We start from the raw sequence: 25,177 nt of genomic DNA on the forward strand, positions 1-25,177 counted from the left end.
TTGGAATCGGAGTTGTCTGGAGTGGGAATCGAGCGAAATGGAATTCATACTGGAGTTGGAGAGGGCTGGAATTGTTATCCGAGCTGTCTTACTTACTTATCCGGTGCTTCAACCGCTTTGCGGTCTTGGCCTGCCTCAGGAGTGTCCGAAACCGCTCAAGGTCTCGCGCCTTCGTCTGACAATCCGTTATCCCGGCTTTAATGGTGGACGCCTCCACGCCATCTTGCCAATTTGGGCCTACCACGTCTCCTCTGTGCTTGTGGACGACCAAAAAAGACTTTACGGGCTGAGTCAACATCTCCAGCCCCCCGGAGCTGGATCAGCTGCACGACTATTCCATTGTATCGAAAAAAGAAACATATAACCTAAACCAAACTGCACTCTTCGTTTTTTGGCCCCGACTCCTACCGAGTCCGGCAGATTCATGCACCTTCAAACTCCAGAATCCTCCGGACAGCTCCGACTCCGAGAAGTTGATTCGGAACCGTGGGCACCGTGGATAACCGTAAGCTCCAGAGAGTCCATCACTACTTGCGTAGTTTGATCCCCGTCTTTGTAACGAGGAGGAACGAATCTATTCAATACAATAGAGTAATCCTGTATAAGGCCGACGGTGGCCATTGATTGTTTATGCTAGAAAGAGTTTGAATTGTAGAAACAACAATCCGATCAATCATACAACTCACTGTCCCACATGTCCAACGAGTTCCAATATGAAATGGTCATAGACAGTGTACTGAACCTATCGAACCTACTGTACCTACCGGAAGCAAATCCACAACCAGGAGCGATTTGGGTTGCTTTTGCAGCGCTCCGACCCAGTAGGTAGGGGTCGCCACACCTATCACTAGTTCAAAACATATCAAGAGCCGTGAATTATACCACACATTTGAAGTATTTTTTTAATGATAAAAAGGTTACTTACACGTAAATTAAAGGCAACAGCACTTCTAAAGACGAAAATCCTTCCTAAACATCAGAAACAGCAAAACGCACATGCACAATGTTTGGCAACACGTCCTGCCGATCTCACGCACACACTGTCAATCGAACCACCACACCACCACCATTCGTGTCGCGCGCGCACTGTTCTCCTCCTATCGCCTTCGCACAGGATTCGTAAACAGCTGTGCGCTGTCATTTCAGCTGTCATCCGTCGCTGCTGTTATTATCCTGGAAACAAAGCGAAAGGGACTTTCACGTGGATTCCTGTCCTGCCTTACCTTCTTTCCTTCTTAAAACGTCCTTCCAGCAACTTGCAAAGGCGCGGCGCTCCAGTGTGTGTGTGTGTGAGTGTGTGTTGCCCAAATCGATACACGCTTTCAGCAGGTGACAATGAAGCGACGGGTTTCTTTGTGCTAAATCCTAGCAACCCGCCCAGGATGGTGTGATGTGCTGTCAGTGGAAGATTCCCAAAATGTAGCGAACGGGTTGCTTGTTTTTGCATCGAGTACTGCCACCGTCTGCGGTCGAAGGGGCTCCGGTAGTGTAACGCGTTGGTCGGGATGGATTTAGCGGCGACTGTGGCCAACATTTTCGATGGCGACTGTACGGTTGCCATCGGCGGTGGTAAGAAGACGGGTGAGCAGGAGCGCCAGTTTGTGCTGTCCGAGTAAGTTGCCGTATTGCTGTTGGGGGAGCATTTTCCGAGTGGAGGAGCTGTAACTTGATATTTGTTTGTTTTGGTGTGGCTTTTTTATAGGTTCATCGCTGAAATTGGCTTGTGGCTGGACGAAAAGCTTAATGATCACCCGTTCGATCCACACCCATCGAATGCTGGCCCGGTCGAAGGACGGCTCGGTCCCCAGAGGACCGTGTTCGACGTGACGGAGGAAGGTTTCGACACTAACTTGCTGATTTCCAAGGACAAGTTGACGCTTCAATCGCAAAATGCTTTCTCCACGGTTAAAGCCAACTGTTGTGTGTACAGTGGCCGCTGGATGTATGAGGTAGGTCTTGTCGAAAGCTTCTTTTGATAAGGTTTAATACATAATTTCCTCGTACGCACAGGTTCAACTACGCTCGAAAGGCGTCATGCAGATTGGCTGGTGCTCGGCACACTGTAAATTCACGCAGGACACGGGCGTCGGCGATACTCGGTATAGCTACGGATTGGACGGTAGCAAGCAGCGGATCTGGCACGTCTACACCCAAAAGTATGGTCCGTTCTGGCGGTCGGGCGACATTTTCGGTGTTTGTGTGGATATGGACGCCGGACGCATCGAGTACTATCGCAACGGTGCCCCGCTCGGCGAAGCATTCAAGGACATTGAGCGTGGTCCCGGATTGGCCCTGTATCCGGCAGTGTCGCTGGCGTTTAACGACAGCCTAACGGCAAACTTTGGTGGATCTCCGTTCAAGCATCCGGTGGAGCGGTACAAACCCCTCCAGGAAGCACCGGCCGTGGCACTCTATCAGGCGGACTGCCTCTTGAAATATCTGGTCAATCTTTCCGGTGCCATCTCGCAGCATACACGCGTCTCCAACGGTAGCCAAAAGACGTCCCACAGTGGGCTAGTAACGCCGGAATCGATGTACATGCTACTAGCCGCTTGCCTCATTGAACGGATCGCCCCACTACTTGGCAACTCGTACGTGGTGGAGGACAAAGTCTTCAGCTACATCCGGGGGATGTGTGTGCTGCGCAGCAATAGCCACGGCAGCAAAAACGAAGCCCCCACGCAGCCAGGGGCGCCGGAAAGCACGCTCGGCACGTTTCTCACCCTGCTGTGGACGTACCTGGAGCTGGAGGAGATGAAGCTGTTCCTCAAGAAGCTGCTCAACTATCTCGCCAACACGTACAAGGAAACGCCCGTCGACCTGGAGTACGAGAAGCAGCGCAAAATCATCGTCATCCTGACGTGCGTGTGCAACCATCCGGCCACGCGCAAGTATCTGCTCGAGTACAAGTTTTTCAAGAAAAACTGTCTGCCGCTGTTTCTGTACACGAAACCGCCGGACGAGTCGACGCTGGAGCAGCTGCTGCCGGACGATCACATCTGGACGGAGGGGCTGGGTGGGTCGCGGGAAACGTATCTGGCCGCCTGCGAACGGCTAAAGGCGCACACGTCCGTGCTGTACACGCTGCAGAAAAATCTCATCCACATTCTGATGAACAATCACGACGGGAATGAGGCGAACTCGCCCAGCAGCAGAAGAATATTCGTGGCGAAGGTGCGCAAGTTTGTCATGGAGAATAATGTTGAGCTGAGGGTGAGTTGGAATTTTGAAGCGCAATAAGCGCAAAGTTTAGAGTTCGTTTGTAACATCTTTTTGCATTTTCAGGGACTGTACTCATCAACAACGCAGCCCGCAATAGGATTATCCTTTCTTTGCACCCTGCTAGATGTGGCCAAAACGCTCTGGGAGGAAGAGTGTGATCATGAGCGCGGCTTGGACGGGAAAACCGTCCCACCAACCATCGATTGTCGGTTTTTCTACGACGGAACGTTCAAGTACTCGAACCTGGACCGTATCGGAGGCGTTCTGTCCTACTTGCGGAAACACTTTCGGACGCAGTTGATCGAACGGCTTGGTGCCGATCATCCAAGTTTAGCTTCGGTCGATCAGCCAAGCGATTTGCGTAGTGAAATAGGTAAGCGGAGATGTCAAATTGGAATCAAAATTTACATTTTTAGGCCTTAAATTCGGACAAAATTTCTAATTCGTTTATCTTACACTTCCTAGCTGCATTTAATGTATTTCTCGATTCGGCCATGTTTCTTGTCTCCGGCGGTCCTTCCACTGCCTACTCGCTAGTTTCCCGTGCGGCTAACAGCATCCCGGATCGGCATCAGCAGTCCAGCCAGCAGCACCATCTCATGCCCGGGATGGACGAGGGTCACTCGACCACGGCCACCGGCCAACCGGGTCAACCATCGCCCAAATGCACAGCGGGTGCCATCGGTTGCGGTCAGCTCGATCCATACCGTGCCGTTTGCGAGCTGCTCGATTGTTGCGTGATTTTCTACAATGCCGTTGCGCACAAGTACGTCGTCATGATAGCGGATCTGCGCGACAACATTACGCACCTGTCGGACATACTGCTCGAAACGAAGAGCAACTGCGACGAGGTGATGCACAATCTGGAGGCACTGAAGCGATGCTCGCTCGGGGGGAGCAGTGGCACAAGCCTGCAGGGACAGAAATCGCACGAAGAGCTGCTGAACGAGCTGGAGGCACGGTTCGGTCAGCGGAAAAGCATATTTGCGGTGAGTGTGATTGATGAAAAGTTGCCCCCTTTTTCCAGGGGAATTAACGCGATGTTGTTGTTGTTTGCTCTTTAGAAACGATCGATGGAGCTGGCACGAAAGCAAGCCTGGTACCGTTCGGTAGCTCTCGGCACACACCGCCGCGGCCTGCTTTGCTGGTTGCTAGGCATCATCTTCGAAACGCTGCACACGTTCAGTGCGGAAGAGATCCTGTTCGCATTTCTACCCGAAACGTACATCAACGTGACGCCCATCCTGCTGGACACGGTGCTAGACTTTAGCTTCCATGACACTGCCATCCAGCACGAGCTTGCCGGAGATGCCGAGCTGATCCTATCATCGGCCAATTTCCTCGCCAAACATCTGGCCGACCCGCGCGTCATTCTAGCCTCCTGCAAGGACGCACTGATACAAGCGCTCGGTTCGCTGACGTGCCACGAGGCGGGCATTCGTGCGCTCGAAAGTGCATCGGCGGAAAATCAGCTCGCTCTAGTCCGGGCCCTTCTCCGGCCGTACGAAAACCGTGCCTGGGGACAGAGCAACTGGCTGCTGTTGCGATTCTGGCTTGGCGATGGGTTCGCTTATCGTGAATCGCGCCCACCGTGCGTTTGGCAGGCGGGCAAAGATCCATCGGCCACGCAGCGATCGCTCGGGCTGTACCGAAGCCGAGCTAAGAATGGATCGCACACGGGGCTGCTGCATCTAATCGCACCGGCCTGTCCGTCGAAGCATTTTCAGCGTCTAATAAGCGAAACGCTCAGCAATGATGAGCCGTACTGTACGACGTTTTTGAATTCCGTGCTATCACAGCTAAATTGGGCGTTTTCCGAGTTTATACACATCCTGCAAGACGTAAGCGTTTGGAGCATTTTCCCTTTTAAACTATCTTTCATCCATTGCGATTCGCTTTGTCTTCTTTTGCAGATCCAAAACATATCGCAACGCGACGAGCAGCTCGTGATCGAAACCAAGCAGCTGAAAATCTGCTCCATGTGCTTCGAGCTAACCGTGTCGCTGATGCGCGCGCTCGAAATGATCGTCACCATCACGCCCAGCCTGCTGCAGGATGCGGCGCGGGCCAACAGCGAAATCATCCTCAGCCGCATCTGTCAGCTCGCGATTCAGGTGCTGTCGCGCGTAACCGTACCGCCCGGCTGCTTCCAGCACGTGATGGACCTCTGCCTGCCCGATCTTAGCAACGTGACGCATTTTGCGATCATTAGTGCCGCGATCGGGATGCTGCTGGCGTTGATGCGTCACGAGCTGGGCAGCTCGACGGAGTGCATTACGAAGATACCGCGCATCTCGAAGTATCTGCTCACGGACACGAGTTTCCACATTGCCAGCCTGGAGTATGCACTGGGGGAGGTAAAGACACCGATCACGAACAGCGACGGGGAAGCGCCGAGGGGAAACTTTGATCCCAAGATGCGCGCCCACATTGATCCGCTGACGAACGAGGTGCGGGTTCCTTCGCCTTTTCGGAAGGCGGGCGGTGGTGGTTCAGTTGGCATGAAGGAGATCATTCCCGATCCACCGATCATCAAGTTTAACATGGCGGACTGTAAGTGTGTGTGAGAGGCTGTGCTGGTGATATGCTTTTTTAACACTCTCTCCCTGTTTCATTGCAGATCCCAACCACGTGTTGCCCCATGAAGTGGGACAGATTGAGCGGCTGATCGAAACGTTGCAACTGCGCCAAACGCTCCTCTCCGAGATTACCATCCTGTCGGAGGACTCGCTGTGTCCGATCTGTTACGCCAAATCCAATTCGGCTGCGTTTGACCCGTGTCAGCATCAGTCTTGCGAGTACGTACAAAAGAGAATTCTTTTCGGAATCAGCACCATTTACGGGTTTTTGTTTGTTTATCTTTCCGCCCTGCAGAACCTGCATCATGCAACACCTGATGAACAGCAAGCAGTGTTTTTACTGCAAAATTCTCATCATACGCGTCACCCGCCAGGATGGTGCAATCATCTACGAGGCGTGCAACACGCCGCCGGCACCGCCGGCACTGGTTCTACCCCGTATGCAAGTTTCGCCCATGGTGTTTACCTCCTCCACGCCCACAACATCGACGATGGATGCGGAGGAGCGCAGCAGTGAAGCTTCCACGCCGCCCCCGGAAGTGGCGACATCGCTGAGCACCATCGATGATTTTGATGGAACCGCCGCTTCACCACCCGGTAGCAACACATAATATTGCACATTCCCCGCTCTACGTTGGCGCTTCGAGAGCTTTTGAAGCAAAAATCATCGTGTCATATCTCTCTTGTTCGCGATTGTAGTTTGATCAGGCTTTTTGCGCGAGACGGTTCACTCAAATATTCTAGTCAATCAAAGACCGTCGTTCAGTGCAGGGCGGCGATGTTGCTTCAACAGCAAACGCTGCGCGCAATCACTCTTAGCTTGAAACCATTTCTCGAACATGATCTCATAGTAGGCCACTCGTTGTCATGCGCGGCAATCCTTTCTAGCTAGCAAATTTCCTTCCTCCGTTTCCATTTTCCATTTTCCAAATCTATTGAAATCGTCCTCTAGAACCACCGTACCTCAAATCTACCATTTTTGCTCAGCTCAAATACGTACCCAGCATGTTTTCCCTCCCTGTAGGCTAACGAACAGCAAAAAACGCACATCGTAATGTGGTATCTTTACCATGGTAATCTTATAAGCTAACTAGAAAACACAATGGTAGCTTTGATGCTTAGTGTGTACGTGCAAGCAACACGAAACAGCAAAACTGTGTTCCTAAAAATAAACCAAGCCGATCTTTTTACGCCTGATGCAATGGAAAGTGCCAACATTTTGAAGGTTTTGGGACACTGTACAGCCGGAACATTACACATTACGCGATGTATTACTCACGCGAGAAGATGTTATATTTATGCTAGCTTATTTAGACTTCGTACCACCACATCCCCCCCGCACGTTCAACCTCCCAGGTCCATGTTTTCAAACTTTTCCTGATTGTAAAAGCCGGCCCGCACCTGCCGCCCGCCAAAGAAGCGTCCGTTCAGGTCGACCACCGCCTTGATGGCGCTTTCCATGCGCTTAAACTCGACGAAAATGCGAACCGCTTCCTCGGGCACCACGTCCGGCACCTCGTGTATTACCACCGTCACCACGTCGCCGTACTTGGTGTTGCACTCGTCCTTCACCTCCGGTTCCAGCTCATCATCAACATCGCCCGGTCCGACCATGTTCTGCAACAGGATCGGCGCAAGTAAGTAAAAATATCACACAAAATGGAATGAAAAATCATTTTCCTTACCCGCAGCAGCACCACCTTGCTTGGTGATTTCATAATCTCGGTAATTGACGGCTCGGATGCGGCGCCCTGACTTGCGCTCGGAGGGGTGGTGACTATCTCAGTACCGGAACCACTGCCGCCGCCACTGCCACTGACCGTGCTGGTGGTGGCCGATATATCTTTCTCGTGCACGATTCGACCACCCCGTTTGGATGTTTTCTCTACCTGCAGGGCGACCGCCATACCCTGCTCCTGCTTGCCCAGCCCCTGACCATCTTTGAAACCGTATTTGGCCATAATTTTAGCCGCCACCGAACTACCACCGTATGCCGCGAGCTGCGAAACTCTGTAACGGAAAGAGAACGTGAGTTTTGGTCGGTAGGAAGGCAGAAGGTGGCGTCCATAAATGACGCGCAATGTGAGCGGCTTCGAACGTACTTGGAACCACCTTCCGATGGGATGCCACCGGCACACGATTCCTGCAACGACGGTGGCGGTGCAATGGCCGCACCCGACGGGCGACTCTGTCCGGGCCGGAACTCTTCCTCATCGTCCGATGAGGGGCGTCCCGCAAACCCGCTAAACTTCTTTGCCACCGGACCGTCATCGTCCGGCTGACTGCCGCCGTGACAGGGGCCGGCGTTACTGTTGCCGCCGCCACCACCGCCGCTACTGTTGCTGTTGTTGTTGTTGCTATTGTTGTTGTTGTTACTGTTGCGCATACCACCGAACGAACGTTTGTACTCCCGCCGGTTCCGCCCGAACCCGCCCTGCAGCGGCTTTATCGGGGGCTCCTTCGCTTTCCGGTCCTTCACCAGCTTGTCGTACTCGTTCGGCCACATCGGATCGTACTCGTCCACCACGTCCCAGTTGTAGTCGTCGGTGACGGCCGCACTGATCGGGTTGGGCGTTGCATTCGTGGTCGTGACCGTGATGGGCCCTTTGGCGCTTTTTACTACGATGCCGGAAGAGGGATCAGTGAGTGATGTGGTCGGTCCGGGGCCGGAAGCTGCCAAGAACGGGAGCGTCTGCTCGGTTGGTTCTTTTTTCGCCTTAAGCACAACGGGTGTAAGAATCTATGACAGGCGGAGAAAAGGAGGCGTACGGGATGAGGTTGCCGATCCGTGAAATCCATGTTCTGCAGCGACAAAGGCCTTACCTTACTGCCTGGTTTTCGCAGAATTGCTTTCGGTGTTATGGCGGGTTGATTAACTTTCTTCACTTGCAGCTGCGGCTGGAACAGTTTCAATCCGGACGACCACCCGGCCACCTTGTCGGGCCCATGCTTCGTATCGAGATCGTCGTAAAGAGCCATTGTTTATGATTTTATGCTGCAAGCGACCGTCTGGAGCGCGTTTTTCGTGTAAAAATCGATACAAATGCTAGCTTTGTTTTGTTTGACTGCTACACGGCGGAGGCGAGTGTTTTGACAGTTCTACAGTAGCGGTGCGTGAAAGTAGCCCACAAATGGGGAAACATAACAAACGCTTCGAAACGCGTCTCGTCGTGCAGATACACGCGCGTGATGTTTTACTTTTGTGGTCGATATTTTGTGTTCTTCTGTGCAATTTTGTGTTCCTTTCCAAGGTGAGTGTTTACTAAATTATAGTTTACTAAAGTGGAATGAATTATGTGGTAATTAGGAGTGCTCAAAATCAGGGCTAGTTTATAAAGGTGTTTGAGGCGGCAACCTGCATACGGTTCCATGGTGTAATGGTTAGCACTCAGGACTTTGAATCCTGCGATCCGAGTTCAAATCTCGGTGGAACCTATCACGAGTAACTTTTTGGCGTTACCTTTTTTTGTGGACGAAACATTCGGAAATTGATACCATTCGCGAAAGAGTTCCAGCGATAAAAGTAGAAGCAATGCGTTCTATCTTTCCTATACAATATCCCCGACCATGATATCTCGTATGATTTAGAAAAACATGTTTTTTATAGCACCCGTATGGTCTAATGTTAACAGCTAGCAGGTCTAGCACGAGTTAAAAAGACATGAATCCTCTGCATTTTGCCTAATGGAGTCTCTCTCATTCAATTATAACGAACATACACACTTTCTTTTTTTTATTTCCGAACCATTGCACTAATGAGATGTATTATTTTTCAGCACATTCATTGGGGTAAACTCAAATTCTACAATTTGAAAAACAGCGCTGAACCTACGCTATGGGACAAATTTCGATCCGCACAATGATCAAAGATTCCAAGAACTGCGATCTATCACGCACGGGCCCGCGCGGTCTAAAGTGTGCGCGCATCAAAGAAGAATGGAACAAAAGAACTTTTCTTAGTAAAAGATGCACAGTACGAAACGAGAAACAAACAAGAGTAAAGAGATGAAATTGTCGCAGAACATTCAGTCAGTCCTTCGTGAGAGCCTCAAGCGAGAGGTCGTATTGGGAGTACAGCGGCAAGATAGGTTCAAAATTAATAATAAGAATTAGTAATACGCACTAAGTTGGATGTGTCGATTAGAAACACATCTTTTGGTTGCGATTGCGATTAAAATTGATGAGCCAAGCAGATAAAGAATGAATATTAGGCAAAACAGCAAAGTAGGCGTATTGTGAATAGAAATGGTGTAAAATGAGGTATTGTGTTTGTGTTGGCATGTAGAAACACATCAAGAGCTTATGTAAGTGTGGGGGTATAGCTCAGTGGTAGAGCATTCGACTGCAGATCGAGAGGTCCCCGGTTCAAACCCGGGTGCCCCCTCGCGTGAAGCCTTCTTTTTGTTTGTTTGTTGCTGTTATTTTACAGCAAACTTTTAAAAAGCTCAAATCACATTGTGAGGTGTGTGTGAAATTTGATTAGGTAGTAGCTTTGAGTGGAAGTGCGAAAAAAGAGGTTCCACCGAGATTTGAACTCGGATCGCAGGATTCAAAGTCCTGAGTGCTAACCGTTACACCATGGAACCGTTCGCCCCTGTTCTTTCTAACATACGGTTTTAAACCGCATGAAGCCTTACAACAGTTTCGTAAAAGCTCTTACGAATGACAGTGAATCATACATTTAATTTGTATAGGTGGATGGCCACGATAGCCGTGATAAAAAAGTTTTAATTGAATGCTCTTGCATATTCTGTAACCATTACAATACTATTAGATTGAGGCATCTCCATTGACGCCAATCAATAGGCTAAATGCTGCATCTAAGTGCAGAAAAAACGGCTCGTATTCGATGAATAGTTTATTTTGGCATTATATTGAACTGTTTAACGCATATCTGTTTAGGTTTTATTTATATTTAAATATGGAGTTAATCGAAACATGGATAAGTGAATCAAATGAGCCGTTACACCGTCATGCGATCCTGTATGACGACAAAATCACATGTCACTTTCACATGAGGCGATGACACTACTCTCACCCAATAGTTTAGAATCAGTATAATGTGTCTAGTCTAAGAAACCGTTTGTGTGAAGGCTTTCATTGATCAAATCAAATCTCTCATCATGTTTTACAGATTTTACACCTACAAGAACTTCCCGATTGCTGTTCTGCAGAATGGCGAGCCAAGTTTTACATATTTCGTCGTCCGCTACCAAGCTAGCTGGGTTTGTTTGTTGAAGCCAAATCCACCATCGACCAAATCCCCCAGAAGTGCCTGGAGTGCCAGATTCTTACGCACAACCTGTTCGTTAATTTCAAGATAACCTACGACATCATCGATCAGGAATAAGCTATGGAGCATCAAGCAGCGAAATCATTTTGCTGTGAAGTTGATTCGGCAGTTACAGGCCGTCATGACTGAGGTGCAGTACAAAGTGAGAGTATCGACCATGCTGTCAGGGTTGTTATAAATGCATAGGGATTTGAGCAAAGATGGTGAACTCTCCTGTAAGATCTTTACCATCGCCTTGGAAGATGCCATACGAAACGACATCTTTGGCAAAATCGTCCATCAAGTTCTACAATTTATTGGCTTGGCGAAAGGGTTCGGGTACATCGATATCATCAGCAAGGCGACTGCGAAGGTGTATGAAGCGTACATCTGACTCAAACGGGAAGCAGCAAGATTTGGACTGAGAATCAATGCGATGAAGACGAAGTACCTGTTTGCTGGAGGCTCGGATCGTGATAGGGCCCAACTGGGAAGCAGCGCAGTTATTGATTGTGACATCTTCGAAGTGGTAGAAGTGTTCTGCTGTCTTGGAACGTTCGTTACATAGGATAAGGATATCAGCATCGAAATCCGTAGTGCCATAGTGCAGCGTAGTTGTGTATACTATTGGCTTGACTATCTACTGAGATCCAGAAGACATCGAGACCGCACGAAATGAGAGATATATCGCACATTGATTTGCCCGCGTCTTTCAGACCATCGTTGGTCTGTGTATTCGAGCATGGAGTATGGAGGCGAAGGATTTACCACGAGCTTGCTGAACTGTACCACAAACCGGACATCCTGAAGGTAACGAATGCTAGACTAGTGCCTCTTAAAGAAGTTCCTCAGCTCAGCAGGAGTCGAACAGAAGAAGTATAGCGAGTTCGTTGGCTGATTGAGGTGAAGCAAAGCCTATCGCTGAGAATCTGAGAATCCTGATGAATTATTGTTTACCAGAACACGCTCGCAATACTCTTTCTGCTGGCTGAATTAATATCCGTCGCTGATTTTCCAGTAAATCTTTCTGCTGCCTACTGTTCGTACTGGTGCATCCCCGTAACCTAAAATCACCAGTAGGCATTTGGGCAGCCCTCGGCGTCAACGGTTCCATGGTGTAACGGTTAGCACTCAGGACTTTGAATCCTGCGATCCGAGTTCAAATCTCGGTGGAACCTCTTTTTTCGCACTTTCGACTTAAAGTTCCTACCATATCAAAGGCCCTACACCCACAATGCGATTGAAGCTTTTTAAAAGTTTGCCGTAAAATAGCAGCTACAAACAACAAAAAGAAGGCTTCACGCGAGGGGGCACCCGGGTTTGAACCGGGGACCTCTCGATCTGCAGTCGAATGCTCTACCACTGAGCTATACCCCCACTTGAGAGAGGGAGTGTTAGATGCCTATAAAAACACGCAAACGCCTACATGTGCCAGAGCGGTACGACCAAGCTTTCAGGTGCGACAGCAAGTCGGACAATTAGCAGCATTAATATGCCAGAAAACAAGTATAGGGCACTACTCTACCTTTTTCAATTATTGGCATTGTTCTGTCTATGCAAAACACTAATAGAACCATGATAAATTACTATGAATGTTTAAACTCCAGTTCGTTTCCATGTGCTCCGTGGCTCACAGCACTATATGTGCACCGGGGAAAAAGTAGGAGGAGCTTACGCTGTTGCATTGGAAAATGAAATAAAGCATAATCGCAGTATGGATGAAACGAAATTTGCAGGATAGATGAAAAATAGACCATTTATTTTTGGCCATTATTTCATTTTAAGCTGATATGCTTCTTCCTAGATTGACCATGTTTTTAAATATTTGTCTGAAGGATTGATGGATCCATCGGGCGTCCCTTGAATGGTTCGTTTGAAACGAAAGTGCATTCTAAACGCATTTCTAGTTGCAGCTTGGAGTAAATTCACTTTTATCCGTCTTGCTGCATAGTGTAACGCCCAGGCAAGGGCTTCAAATACAGAATATGCACAACTTAATAGTAAAATACCGTTATATATACCTTCCCCTTAGTCAAATGGAAAACTTTACAGTGCGCAGAATCAAGTTTTCTGGACTCTTTTCTACTTACTCCAGTTACCAACCTCTTCTGGACTCTGTGACATCGTACATAAGGTGCATTTTCACGTTTGGTGTGGGTTTAATGTGAAAATGAAACATTACGGTTTTCAGCGTGCCTCGTTTTTGTGCCATTAGCCGTAATGTTGCAGAAGAACGGTGTGGGGAGAACCTTAGTGTATGGGTGTGAGCGCTGGAAGCTGGTGTGGAAAGTGGAGAAAGGAATGAATGGTGCTTATTGGATGGTTATGGGGCAGTTTTTCTTCTTCTGCTAGCTATTATTATGGTTACCGCTCACAACATTCAATCACGGTGCGAGCTTTTCATCACCGAAGCAACGTAGAGCGGGTGAGGGAGGACATTGGAGATGAAGGCCAACGGTCCGGAAGTTAGTAAATGAAAACATATCCTGAACAACACCCGAAGGAGGGGGTGGACTGTAGTGGAATGGATTTGCCAGGAACTGATGAGGAGACGTAGAAAAGTGCCCCTTTGATAAACAGGTGATTTACAGCCATCAGGGAGAATGTCACACGGCTTAATTGATTGTGGCGAAACATGCAGATGAAGTAGTTGGTTCCACGTTACAGGAAAACTACATTATATTCGTATAAATTATGTAGAAGTGCTATTTTATAGATATTTAATAGCGTTAAAAAGTTTTAAATTGACATTCAAACAATCCGTCACACAGGAACAGTATTTATTGTGGAATTTACCAAGTGTGTGTGGAAGCAGAATGCCATCAAGCTAGGAAGCCAGGGGTTTATATTTCATCAGCAACATACAATAAATTTCTGAACTGCTAATTGGTACATAATTATGGCGTGCATTATGCGTGCTCAGTGCGGTCTCCATGGTGCACCGCATGGGGTACGGCATTTAAATGATGAAATATTTCAGAGTTGCATTTGCTGGTGCTGTGCTTTCATTACCCAACTACAACTCACTTTTGACGACCAGAACAACGAGAATATTTGATACAACCCCCTCTGCTCGACACTTCAACCAGGCCTACATTCATGTGATTGCTTAGTGCCTCCAGTTATGAGTCAACGCTTTAATTAACCAGCAGTTCGATTTGGAAAGAAAACATATAACAATATTTTTCTTTCTACACAACTACACAAAACACATTCTCATTTACCTAGCTTTTCTAAGCCAAATACTGTTCAAACTAGTGATGGGTAAAGTTTGCAAACATTCGGAATTGAATACGATCCGACTTCACAAATTTCGGAACAGATCTCGGACGGCTAGGTCCCCAGCATTATCTGGATCCGTTTGGAATCATCCGGAGTCGGAGTCATCCGGAGTAATTCGAAGTCATCCGCAGTCGTCTCGAGTGATCCGAAGTCATCCGCAGTCGTCCGGAGTTGTTCTGAGTCGGATTCATCCGGAGTCGGCCAGAGTCGTCTGGAGTCGTCTGGAGTCGACCAGAGTCAAGAAATGACTGGTGTAATGTTCTTATGGTCAGGCATTACATCTTCGACTCGGACTCCTACAGACTCTCAGAAAGAAAGGCCTGTTTGAGATGTACACGTACAAAGCAAAACAGGAAATCAAACCAACGAAATTAAATGCTTCTGGCAGACTCCGGATGACTCCCACTCCTAATGACTTCGAATCATTCTGGCTCAGGACGACTTCGGATCACTCCATTCGACTACGAATGACTCCGGATGAGTTCGGATTACTCCAGATGACTTTGGATGTCTTCGACTGAGTCCGGATGACTCCGACTCAGGATAACTCTGAAAGACTCCGACTCCGGGTGAAAATGAGGTGTTTTATAAGTCAACTCATTATTTATTATCTTTAAAGTATTTGATAAGAGTATTGGGTTTCGAAGACACTAATAGACAGTTGCTGATAACTGGTTCCAATTCATTTAAAAATCACACCAAAAACGTTGATAATCAATCAACTTTTAATAAACGGTTTTTGTTCTTAACCACCACACGTGCCAAAAGTGCATCCAAAACCTGCCCATAAGCGGGCTTTTCATCAGCTCATTAAAAATCATCGCCCTTCATTAGCGTTATCAGCAGCAACAACACGGGTGAAGTCAGCCCATTTTCCTTCCCACACACACTCACCGTCACCAAGGCACGCGCGATTTTCGCAGCAAGCTGTGCGCGTGTAAAATGTTTTAAACCACCACACCAGTGTCCTCCTGCCCGGCGTGTGCCCACCATTATTTCGCGGTGGTTAATTATAATGATATGTAATTAATTCCGTTACACAATATTTAGCCCCATTTCTCTGCCATTATTTTTGGAGGGACGGGGTGCGAAAAATACCACAACCACAGGAGAGGATGGTAATCGGGATGACAGTAATCTATGGGCAAACTGTGCCAATAAACCCACCCATCCAATACTCCCTGTGCGCACTGGTGCACTCACACTGCTCTATTTGCACCATAAATGCAGCATCAGTGTGGTATAGTAACCTGGAAAGGGGGGGGGGGGGGGGGGGGGAGACCTAACATTCCATCAGCGTTGCAGTAAGTACGCCGTGCTCCATCATCCCCCGTTGCACAAATGGGTAAACTTTGCACCGCGCACACCAACAAACGGAACGGAACGGAGCGACCAGGACGACCCCGCTAATTGGGCAACAGTGGGCAACGTTGTAAGAGCCACCAGAGATCGTTATTTTGTTGCTGGTGTGCCAGGAAGGGCAGCAGAGCCTCCCCCAAACTCCAAACCCCAATCAACAACAGTTCAGCATCCATAGCTAGCTAATGCGTTTGCCTACTTGCCGCCATTTTGTCGCCAATTCGGTCTACTATGTACACTCACAACGGAGCTGTCGTCAACGGGCATCATCGATAGCTTTGGTAGGAACGAAGCAGCGAGGAGAGAGATGACGCCGCCGTAAACGGGAATGATAAAACATAATTTTGCCACAATTTAGCAGACAATTTGTTCGTCAAGCGATCAAGGGAGGGAAAACCGAGAGGGGAATTGTGTTCGTAGCAAGAGGAGAGATTTGAGTGAGGTTCATTAGCGAAAGCATGTAAAATGGAAGGGAAGGTTCTTTCTCGCCCATCAAAGCAGCCAAGGTTCCTCCTATTCAAGGCTAGTTGTGAGAAGGATAGAGAAAAAGAGATTGAGAGAGAGTGAGAGAGTGCATTTAAGGATCGTCAATCACAGCTTCTGGGGAAGGGGATGATGATTCGCCCAAGGATTCGCTTCCCTCCGCCCGGTTGCGCTGTATATAATGGGTTCTTCCGGTACATGCCCGTGTGCGAGGAGGGACTGCCAGGACAAACGACGACTCCTCATTCAACCGCCAGTCGTCGGTGTGCAACGGTAGCAAAAGGATGCAAAGCGCGCAAAGCGCAGCAATCCAGCACGGGGTGACGGATTGACAAGTTTGTTCGTTCAGTGTGTGGGTTCGTAAGTGGTGAAGACAGTGCTGAAGCGTGAAGTTGTGAAGCATCAATTTTCCGAATTTCCACTCACTTCAAATGTGCACAACCGACCACCGTGGCATGGCATCGTCCGTCCAGGCACATCTGGCACGTGCGGGCGGCTACGGCACGAAGGATCAACTGCCGGCGGCTATCGGTGCGCGCTGCAAATCGCCCTCCGCTACGGCCATTGCCGTCAAGACACCGTTCTCGATCGAGGACATACTGTTCCAGAACGATGGTGCCGGTGGTGGTGTTGCTAGTGTAGGACATCCGAACAGTCCGTCCCGGGAGCGTTTGGCAGGAGGCTCAGTGCGAACGGTTCCATCATCACCCGGTGCTGGTGATCAACGGTCCCTCGAATCGGACGGTGACGAATCGGAACTGGACGATACTTTGGCCGAGGTGGTGCTGCCCAGTGGTGCTACGAGCGGTCACGAGCGTAGCAAGAGCTCTAGTGAGTTTAGTGAAGTGGGGGACAGTGCGCAGCGTGGTGGAAATCAAAGTCAGAGTGGTGGAAATAGTATCAAAGCAAGCGGTGACGTTGTTGGTGGCGCAGTGCGTGGAAAAACAGGCGGACCGGATGGGAATGGATTGGTTCGGAACGGTGAGGAGCAGCAGTATCGCAAGGCGACGGTGTTACATTCGGAAAGGTGAGGTGATAGATTAAGAATGACAAAATAAGAAAGTGATAACATTTGAAAACTTGTTCCTGTTGGGAGTTGTGTTGTAAAAAGTTGATAAAGAGAAGAAAAAGCATTTTCGCTCAGTTTTATGACACAACAAGTCAAAAGTCAAGATTAATGATTTGTCATCTCCCAACAACTAATTTAGTTTAATTAAGTGAGAAAAAACAATCCAAGTTTGAAGGTAAACTGTGCTAGTCATTAAACAAATATGAAAAAAATATAGACAAAGTTATAAAAACAGTATTGTAGGAAAATACAACGAGAGCAAAACAATAAGGAATTTCATTATAAAGTGCACAACACAGCTTCAATAATTGATCTGGAATCTTCGGCTAGATAAGTTCAATTGGAGAATTGAGTTTTGAACAATGAAACACATTTAATATAATTTTGATTTCTCCTAAACAAGAAAAGAGCATAATCAAATAAAATATTAGTAAACAATTATTAATTAGGAATTTTATTTACAAAACTCAAGAGCAGATAGATAGACAAAACAGAGATTTTATTAATTCTAAAGTAGACGAAAGCAGTGATAACAGTAGAAACATGATGTTACTACATACTGAACATATTTTTGGAAAATTTAAACACAAGACAGGGTATGAACCATTGTAATAAAGTTTACGCTCGGCCATCCGCTCTTGATCGAGTGCGCATTATGGAATGGCGTTCTGATGTCTTGTTTATTTTCAACTTATTGTTTTTGTCTCAGTTCATGAGTTACACCTGTTTCCATCTACGTTCGAATCTAGTGCCATTTGCATCGAATCGCAAACCGCCTGCTTTGAATCGCATGCCACTACGATTGAATGCGTGCAACCATGGTTGAATCGCGTGCCAGTACGGTTGAATCGCGTTCCACTATGGTCGAATCATATGCCACTACGATCGAATCGTGTGCCGCTACCATTGGATTTCTGAAAGCAAGAGCATAGTAAACTGTTTGTTTACGTTTGAAAGCTGTTTCCTTCTTCGCCGACGGCATTTCGTTTGTAAAATAGTACTAATAAAAGGCAGTTATTCACTGATTACACGTAAAATCCTTGTTATCGACGAATATCGTGGTCCCTTGTTGATGGTAAAATCCTTAAGTTCAACTAATATTCGGTGTTCGTTGTTGATGGTAAAATCCTTGGTTTCAACCAATATTCGTGGGGTTTACCTATAATCAGAGAATAAATCCCTTTTATTAGTATTTTACAAATGAAATGCCGTCGGCGAAGAAGGAAACAGCTTTCAAACGTAAACAAACAGTTTACTATGCTCTTGCTTTCAGAAATCCAATGGTAGCGGTACACGATTCGATCGTAGTGGCATATGATTCGACCATAGTGGAACGCGATTCAACCGTACTGGCACGCGATTCAACCATGGGTGCACGCATTCGATCGTAGTGGCATGCGATTCGAAGCAGGCGGTTTGCGATTCGATGCAAACGGCACGAGATTCGAACGTAGATGGAAACAGGTGTAACTATTACTTTACATACATTTTCATGTTACAAAAAAGCTTGTTATTTTAAAAATATAAAGATATTTATCTTTTTCCTCATATTGCACTACTTTTGACCGAAAGCTGTTTCATCATCTCATGAATTTGGTTGTCAAAAGTGTGGATTACCGAGCGAGAACTGTACTTTAGGATAATGTTTCAAGCAACTAGCTCGTCTAGCCATATTAATCTACAAAATTAAACAAAATTGATTGCTTACTTTGACCGGTCTCGTGGTACAGTCGTAAACTCGAACGACCAAACAACATCGTACCCGTGATGGGTTCAAGCCTGGAATGGACCGCGCCTCCTCAATCGTGTAATGGACTGATTAATTCTGTTATGGGTAATCAATAAGTCACAGAAAGTCAGTCTAGCCCTACTAGAATAGAAGAGTGGTTTTTAGGCAGGTCTTGAATGCTAACGGTTGCTGTGCCAAAGAAGAAAGAAGATCGATTACTTAGGAAAAGAACGAAATCAAATTGAATGAAAGAATGTACAACAACAAAAATAATCAAAAAGAATGTAATGATAATTACCAGCGTATTATAAAGTTTTATGAAGTTATAGTTAAGCTATCATTTAAATATTTCAATAAGTGTATCAGATTTTTGTTTGGGAATGCTAGTATTTGACATCTTTTTTAAAGTTTTACTAACTTTGATAAACCACTAATGGGCAGCTAGATGGTATTGCTTGATTTTGAAATGAATGATTATTTACAACAAAAAAGAAATACAAAAACAAAAGGCATATGTATGAATTTAATTTCCCTTTCAATTCTCCTCCAGCTAATGTAGTCCCTTCTTTGCCTTTCCACAGATTTGCCAGCAAACTAAACTTGGACCCAAGCACCCCACAGCAGTCATCGCCTGTGACCGTACCACCACCCAGAATCCAGCATCCACCACCACCGCCACCTGCCGCACCGCCAGCCCCACCAGTGAGCAGTTCCGGCGGTCCCGTTCAGTTCACCAGCGGACCGTCGGCCGGCGTCATGTACACCACCAACCCGTACAGCGACCCGGGCTATCTGCAGATGGCACTCGGCGCCTATCTTGCCCCATCGGCCACTGGCTACAAAACGGTCGATCCGTACTTTCTTTCGCAAGGTATGTGCGAGAGAGTGATTTGTTTTTCCCGATAATTAAATTTCCTCGTCAACCTCGAAAAAGTTCCTCCCCGTAACATATGTTCGGACATGATGATGATGGAGACACTCTCTAACGTGGCACTGTTGTTTGTTGGGGGGTTTGTTTTTGGGAACAGGAATATTTGCCAGCTCACCACTCTTTCCCGGTGCCGGCTGTCCCGACATTGCCCTCGGACTGGGAATGGGCATGAGTGCGCTGCGCCACTGCCGACGCCGGAAAGCTCGCACCGTGTTCAGCGATCCGCAGCTTACGGGGCTGGAGAAGCGTTTCGAAGCACAACGGTAAGGAGGCTGGAGGACATAATGAAATAAACGGACAAACTTTGTCCATGTGGTTGGTGATTTGAAACATATTTCATATTAATTTTTGGTGTGTGTTTTGTTCTGTTTTATCGTAATGATAGCTACTTATCGACACCCGAACGTGTCGAACTGGCCTCGGCACTGGGGCTAAGCGAGACGCAAGTGAAAACCTGGTTCCAGAACCGTCGCATGAAGCACAAGAAGCAGCTACGGCGACGTGAGGTCAACGCTGCCGGTAAGTGACAACACCGAGGAAACCCATCATCGTCGGAGTGTAACTTCTAATCAAGTTAAATGGGTTGAAAAGTGTGGCAGAGTAATTGTGGGACAATGGTCTGCATTCGAATGGCCTAGCATCGAAAGTTGAAGAAAAACAGCTTGCAGCAATTTCTCTTTTTTTTTTGGAAAAACATGAGAACTTTCTTTGTCTAATAAAAGTAGGCATAGACATCTTTGGTAGGAGGGTTGCCGCATGGTAACGCACTTTGCTCAAGAAGAAGAAGTAGGATACTCAGCCTACTGCGTGCAGCAGAGAAGGGTACATGGCAATCTAACTCAATTACCGGCAAGAAACCCGTCTTGGCAGATGTCGTCTCCTTCTCCAAAAGTCGAAGAAGGCGACAACAGAGCGGCCATATTGAGACTTGGTCAGGAATGCTTTTCATGATGGCGACTGTTGGCTATTGGTTATTGGCTAAGGGTTCGATTTTCTTAAAGGTTTGTGTGTGTTTTTGTGTGTGTGATGTTATTTTTCCTAGCAGAAGAGGGGTTTAAAAACCCTTTTAAGAAGTTTTGAGTGTCTAGAAACGCAAAGACGTTGCAGACGTCCATCTTGTCCAAATAAGGATTGCCAGTAGGAATAGGGACGCCTTGTCTCTCTCTATCTTCGTTCTTCCCTTATATCTTCATTTTTAGTCGTGGAGTGGATAGAATTCCGTTGTTGATGAAAATTCCTGCAGCAAGACAGAGCCGTTTAGTTTGTGGAAAACTGGACGGACAGTTCTTCTGCTCTCCCCCAAAGTCACAATGGAGCGTTTGTGGAGGATATTAGAAGGGCGTAGACTGGAGGGTACTTGAATTTGACTCGGGTTGAAGTCACGAACAATGGGTTCCCCACCATTTTCCACCACGACGGTGTGGCTCTTTCATGTTGAGAGCTATTGTGCGCGTGTGTGTGGAAGGGGATGAATGGTGTGTTATTTCGAAGCTGCGCTGAATATAACAATGCGCTGGTATGCAATATAGTGGTCACGCTAGAATAAGGAGAAGTGTATGAGCGCTGTATAGTGCGCGGATCGAAAGGAAATTCCTGACATGCTCGTTGCCCTTAGAATTGGAAGCTTCACAGTGAAGTCGACTTCGTGGAGGTTGTCGCTTTTGTAGAAGCTTTGATTGAGGGCACCGTAAAGGTGAAGATTATGTTTAGAGGTTTTATGGGGTTTTTCTCTCGAAACATGCTATAAAATATTACGTTTTAAGAACCAAACAATTTGCAGATTAATTTTCCCAATAGATTGACATAGTTTTCTATCAAGTTAAACTGTTTTTCGTGTCAATTTCCTAACAGGTTGGCTGATAAGTCCCCGGTCTAACAAAGAAAAACACTTTTTTTTGTCAAAATTCGTTTTTATTATTCAACATAGTTCCCTTAAAGAGCGATACAACGATTATAACGACCTTCCAATTTTTTGATACCATTTTGGTAGTACTGCTTCGGTTTTGCCTCAAAATAGGCCTCAGTTTCGGCGACCACCTCTTCATTGCAGCCAAATTTTTCCCTGCGAGCATCCTTTTGAGGTCTGAGAACAAGAAAAAGTCGCTGGGTGCCAGATCTGGAGAATACGGTGGGTGGGGAAGCAATTCGAAGCCCAATTCATGAATTTTTGCCATCGTTCTCAATGACTTGTGGCACGGTGCGTTGTCTTGGTGGAACAACAAAATAACAAAAGTTGCTTGACAAAAGACGCTCTGTCTCACAAACTAATTGACATACAGACGTCAAATTTTGACACGAATCATTTGAAGGTTGGTACTATATAAAAATAATATGCATTTAATACTAGCGACGCCATCTATGTGTCAGACCGGGGACTTATCAGCCAACCTGTTATAAAAACAGCATTGTTCAACGTTTGCGAGATGTTTTTCAACAGCTGTCATATACATATGACAACTGTGTTGTTGCAAATCATCTCTCAAGTGTTGAATTAGTGCTTTTATTATTGGAATAATAGTATAAATATTTTTTATACTAATTTTTTATACTAATGGAACCATGCAAAAGACCATTGTAAATGAGAGTTCGAGGGTACAGGGTTTTCCAAGTCCGTTTCGAATGTAAACATTGTTATTCACCGCATCCAAGATGTTTTTCAACGGCTGTCAAATAGTTTATTTGTTTCAAAATGAAATTTCAGTTTCAACATATGATTTTCAACACATCACAAAGAACTGTCAAACTCAATCCAGCTTGAGACGTGTTGAAAATCATGCTGTAGAAATTAAAAATTATGATGATGGCAATGAAATATCAGATTCAAGTGGATTAACTTCATGCATGCGGTGAATAACAACATTCGAAACTGACTTGGGAAAACCCTGTAAAATCAAGATTTCTGCTTACAGGGTTTTGCAAGTCAAATTCGAAAGTGCACACAATTATTCACCACCTCCAAGGTGTTTTTCAACAGCTGTCAAATGACGTATTTACTTCATAATGGAATTTCAGTTCTTAAACATGATTTTCAGCATATAACAAAAAAAAACTGTTAAACTCGATCTAACTCGAAACGTGTTGAAAATCATGCTGAGGAAATTAAAAATTACTATTACATTCGAAACTGACTTGGAAAACCCAGTATTTTGTAATTCATGGAAATTCCTGAACCTTTCTAAAATTGAACTACACATTTTCTTCACAAAGTGTGTGAGTAAAAAAGTGTCAATTGTTATGTCAACTCCATCAGAATAACTAAATATTTTTACTTACGGATTCTTTACTTTCCGTCAGTAGATTTTCGCCACGTTTGAAATTGAAGTTAGAAGTTTGTGAAATTCATAATGACGAAATTAAATGTTTTTGTAACTATGGAAATACACCGTACGCCTTGTCCGTTACCTCTATTCGTTGCTTCAGACGACAAACAAGATGATTTTGCTGTGCAGATTGCATATTTTTTGGCGCTAACTGACTTAATCGATTTCTGGCGCTAACTTGATTGATTGTATAATTAGTTCCATAGAACCACAGGTTCACTTCAATTCACTTGAAAATCATTATCGATTTCAATGAAGTTTGATTGATTCCTCAACGTCGCTAATTATCATTAACTCCCCACCCCTCTCACACAGATAACAACGGTTCGAGCGGCACCGGAGCGACTGCAGGGGGAAGCAGCACCAACTCATCCACATCATCTTCTTCCTCCTCCTCCCTGTCCTCCACCTCAAGCCGGCTACACGGACCGCCGGCAGCGCCCTCGTCCGGCTCGGCCGGTTCCACCGGGTCGTCTTCCTCGTCCGGATCGTCGGGACCACCACCGGCAGAGCGGAGTAGCTTCACCTCCTACAGCAATGGTAAGGGCACAACCGGTCTATCCCACGGCGGTGCCAAACCACCACCAAGCTCCACGTCTTCCTCGGGCTCCTCGTCCTCGGCGAGTGGTGTGCTAAAGCCGTTATCCAGTGCCAGTAGCGGCTCGATGCACTCCTCCTTTAGCTTAGTGAAACGGTCTGCAGCAGCGGCGGCGGCGGCCGCAGCAGCTGCGGCAGCAGCAGCCGCCCTAGGACCGGGTGGAAATGGTTCGCTTCATCATCCCTTCCATTCCAACCATCATTCACATCCCCATCATCCACATCATCTTCCTCATCAGCAGCAGCAACATCAAGGTGGCCATCATCATCTATTGGCCGCACATCATCTGGCACAGCTCGGAGGGCAGCCTCCGTCCGGTGGCAACCACAACCACCACCACCACCACCGTACGCCACCGTCAAGTGACGATGAGCTCATGAATGACAGTGATTCTGACTGCAGTGATGTGGACATTGTAGGGGACGATCAGGGTTATCTGACGTAAGGACTAAAAAATGATTAAAAAAAAACAGGTGCAAAAGGGGCAAACAAAAACCAATGGACGGTTGTGTGTTTTTAAATGCAATGTGAAATGCGTTTTGTTCAAGAAGGTTCGAATCGGTTCTAGAAAGTGAGTTTAATTTATTTAGAAAAGCTAGATATTCTTTCAATTGGCAATAAAAATACAGAAACAGGGCAAACAATCGTAAAAGAAAGAACAAACTATCGGAAAACGTTTAATTAACAGACACACAACAGGAGAAGTACCAAAGAAACAAAAGAGAAAGTGAACTTTTAAGTGTAAACCCCAATTTCTAGTCGAAAAGTGTGCAAAAACCAAAGAGGAGAAAAACTTCAATAAAATAAATGAAATACAAATGATTGTTATACAGCTTGTTCTTGCTAAATAAACATACAAACAGCTCTTTTCCAGGAAATAACAGGAAATAACTACAAACTCCGGAAGCGGAAGCACTTCGTTAGACAACCAATGGAATGGACAATTATTCCAATGCCTTTAATTGCAAATCGCAAATAGCTAAAAAGGCGGCTCAATTACATCAAATCATCTCCGATTAATTTACCATCCTACCTTCGCTTCCTCTTCCGGTGTGCGAGTGAGATGCTCGCACTATAGTAAGGAAAATGCACCTTTTTCCCCTAGTTCAGTGTGTTGGGCGGAGCTATGCGGACTGGTTTCCCGTTCCATGTACATAACACCCCTGTGCCCCGTGTATATATATGTAACGCACGGTGTATAGTGGAAAATGTCGGAAAATGATTGAAATCGTTGGAAAAAAGAAGGTTTGCGATGATAATCTCTCTACCTACCCACTGCCCCGCTTCAGACGGGGTTCAACGGGGGCATGCGCAGAGTTTGCAAGGATACGAG

At 46.5% G+C, this 25,177-nt stretch overlaps 3 protein-coding genes and 5 non-coding genes across 8 annotated transcripts; 5 read left to right on the forward strand and 3 right to left on the reverse strand.

Moving 5' to 3' along the window:
* The first annotated feature begins 1,116 nt into the window (after positions 1-1,116).
* LOC1280261 (E3 ubiquitin-protein ligase RNF123) lies at positions 1,117-7,009 on the forward strand. Its single transcript, XM_061656046.1, has 9 exons — positions 1,117-1,612; positions 1,703-1,949; positions 2,011-3,213; positions 3,286-3,595; positions 3,688-4,211; positions 4,287-5,063; positions 5,136-5,775; positions 5,843-6,020; positions 6,097-7,009. Exons 1-9 carry the CDS (start codon positions 1,506-1,508, stop codon positions 6,410-6,412), a joined length of 4,302 nt encoding a protein of 1,433 aa, XP_061512030.1. The 5' UTR covers positions 1,117-1,505; the 3' UTR covers positions 6,413-7,009.
* A 63-nt stretch (positions 7,010-7,072) lies between these two features.
* LOC1280262 (splicing factor 45) lies at positions 7,073-8,996 on the reverse strand. The gene is made up of 4 exons (XM_061656047.1): positions 8,625-8,996; positions 7,904-8,541; positions 7,487-7,811; positions 7,073-7,418 (listed from the first exon to the last, which is right to left on the reverse strand). The coding sequence occupies exons 1-4, from the start codon at positions 8,778-8,780 to the stop codon at positions 7,146-7,148; spliced, it is 1,392 nt and encodes a 463-aa protein (XP_061512031.1). The 5' UTR covers positions 8,781-8,996; the 3' UTR covers positions 7,073-7,145.
* Positions 8,997-9,164: 168 nt separating this feature from the next.
* Positions 9,165-9,236, forward strand: Trnaq-uug (transfer RNA glutamine (anticodon UUG)). Its single transcript has one exon. It is a non-coding gene; the product is annotated as a tRNA-Gln (tRNA).
* An 877-nt stretch (positions 9,237-10,113) lies between these two features.
* Positions 10,114-10,185, forward strand: Trnac-gca (transfer RNA cysteine (anticodon GCA)). Its single transcript has one exon. It is a non-coding gene; the product is annotated as a tRNA-Cys (tRNA).
* A 130-nt stretch (positions 10,186-10,315) lies between these two features.
* On the reverse strand, positions 10,316-10,387 carry Trnaq-uug (transfer RNA glutamine (anticodon UUG)). The gene has a single exon. It is a non-coding gene; the product is annotated as a tRNA-Gln (tRNA).
* Positions 10,388-12,179: 1,792 nt separating this feature from the next.
* Positions 12,180-12,251, forward strand: Trnaq-uug (transfer RNA glutamine (anticodon UUG)). The gene has a single exon. It is a non-coding gene; the product is annotated as a tRNA-Gln (tRNA).
* Positions 12,252-12,378: 127 nt separating this feature from the next.
* Positions 12,379-12,450, reverse strand: Trnac-gca (transfer RNA cysteine (anticodon GCA)). The gene has a single exon. It is a non-coding gene; the product is annotated as a tRNA-Cys (tRNA).
* Positions 12,451-15,641: 3,191 nt separating this feature from the next.
* On the forward strand, positions 15,642-24,663 carry LOC1280263 (brain-specific homeobox protein). The gene is made up of 5 exons (XM_061656048.1): positions 15,642-17,224; positions 19,577-19,866; positions 20,024-20,189; positions 20,312-20,445; positions 23,562-24,663. Exons 1-5 carry the CDS (start codon positions 16,629-16,631, stop codon positions 24,287-24,289), a joined length of 1,914 nt encoding a protein of 637 aa, XP_061512032.1. The 5' UTR covers positions 15,642-16,628; the 3' UTR covers positions 24,290-24,663.
* The last annotated feature ends 514 nt before the right edge of the window (positions 24,664-25,177 follow it).

This window comes from Anopheles gambiae, chromosome 3, assembly GCF_943734735.2.
Source record: "Anopheles gambiae chromosome 3, idAnoGambNW_F1_1, whole genome shotgun sequence".
Lineage (NCBI taxonomy): Eukaryota > Metazoa > Arthropoda > Insecta > Diptera > Culicidae > Anopheles > Anopheles gambiae.

Bases quoted from the DNA above. Each gene is read 5' to 3' on its own strand.
- LOC1280261 (XM_061656046.1), top strand. From the start codon at position 1,506: ATGGATTTAGCGGCGACTGTGGCCAACATTTTCGATGGCGACTGTACG. The intron at 1,613-1,702 runs GTAAGTTGCCGT...GCTTTTTTATAG, and splicing joins CGCCAGTTTGTGCTGTCCGA to GTTCATCGCTGAAATTGGCT. The intron at 3,214-3,285 runs GTGAGTTGGAAT...TTGCATTTTCAG, and splicing joins AGAATAATGTTGAGCTGAGG to GGACTGTACTCATCAACAAC.
- LOC1280263 (XM_061656048.1), top strand. From the start codon at position 16,629: ATGTGCACAACCGACCACCGTGGCATGGCATCGTCCGTCCAGGCACAT. The intron at 17,225-19,576 runs GTGAGGTGATAG...GCCTTTCCACAG, and splicing joins ACGGTGTTACATTCGGAAAG to ATTTGCCAGCAAACTAAACT. The intron at 19,867-20,023 runs GTATGTGCGAGA...TTTTGGGAACAG, and splicing joins TCCGTACTTTCTTTCGCAAG to GAATATTTGCCAGCTCACCA.
- LOC1280262 (XM_061656047.1), bottom strand. From the start codon at position 8,780: ATGGCTCTTTACGACGATCTCGATACGAAGCATGGGCCCGACAAGGTG. The intron at 8,542-8,624 runs GTAAGGCCTTTG...CGCCTGTCATAG, and splicing joins TGCGAAAACCAGGCAGTAAG to ATTCTTACACCCGTTGTGCT. The intron at 7,812-7,903 runs GTACGTTCGAAG...TTTCCGTTACAG, and splicing joins CCATCGGAAGGTGGTTCCAA to AGTTTCGCAGCTCGCGGCAT.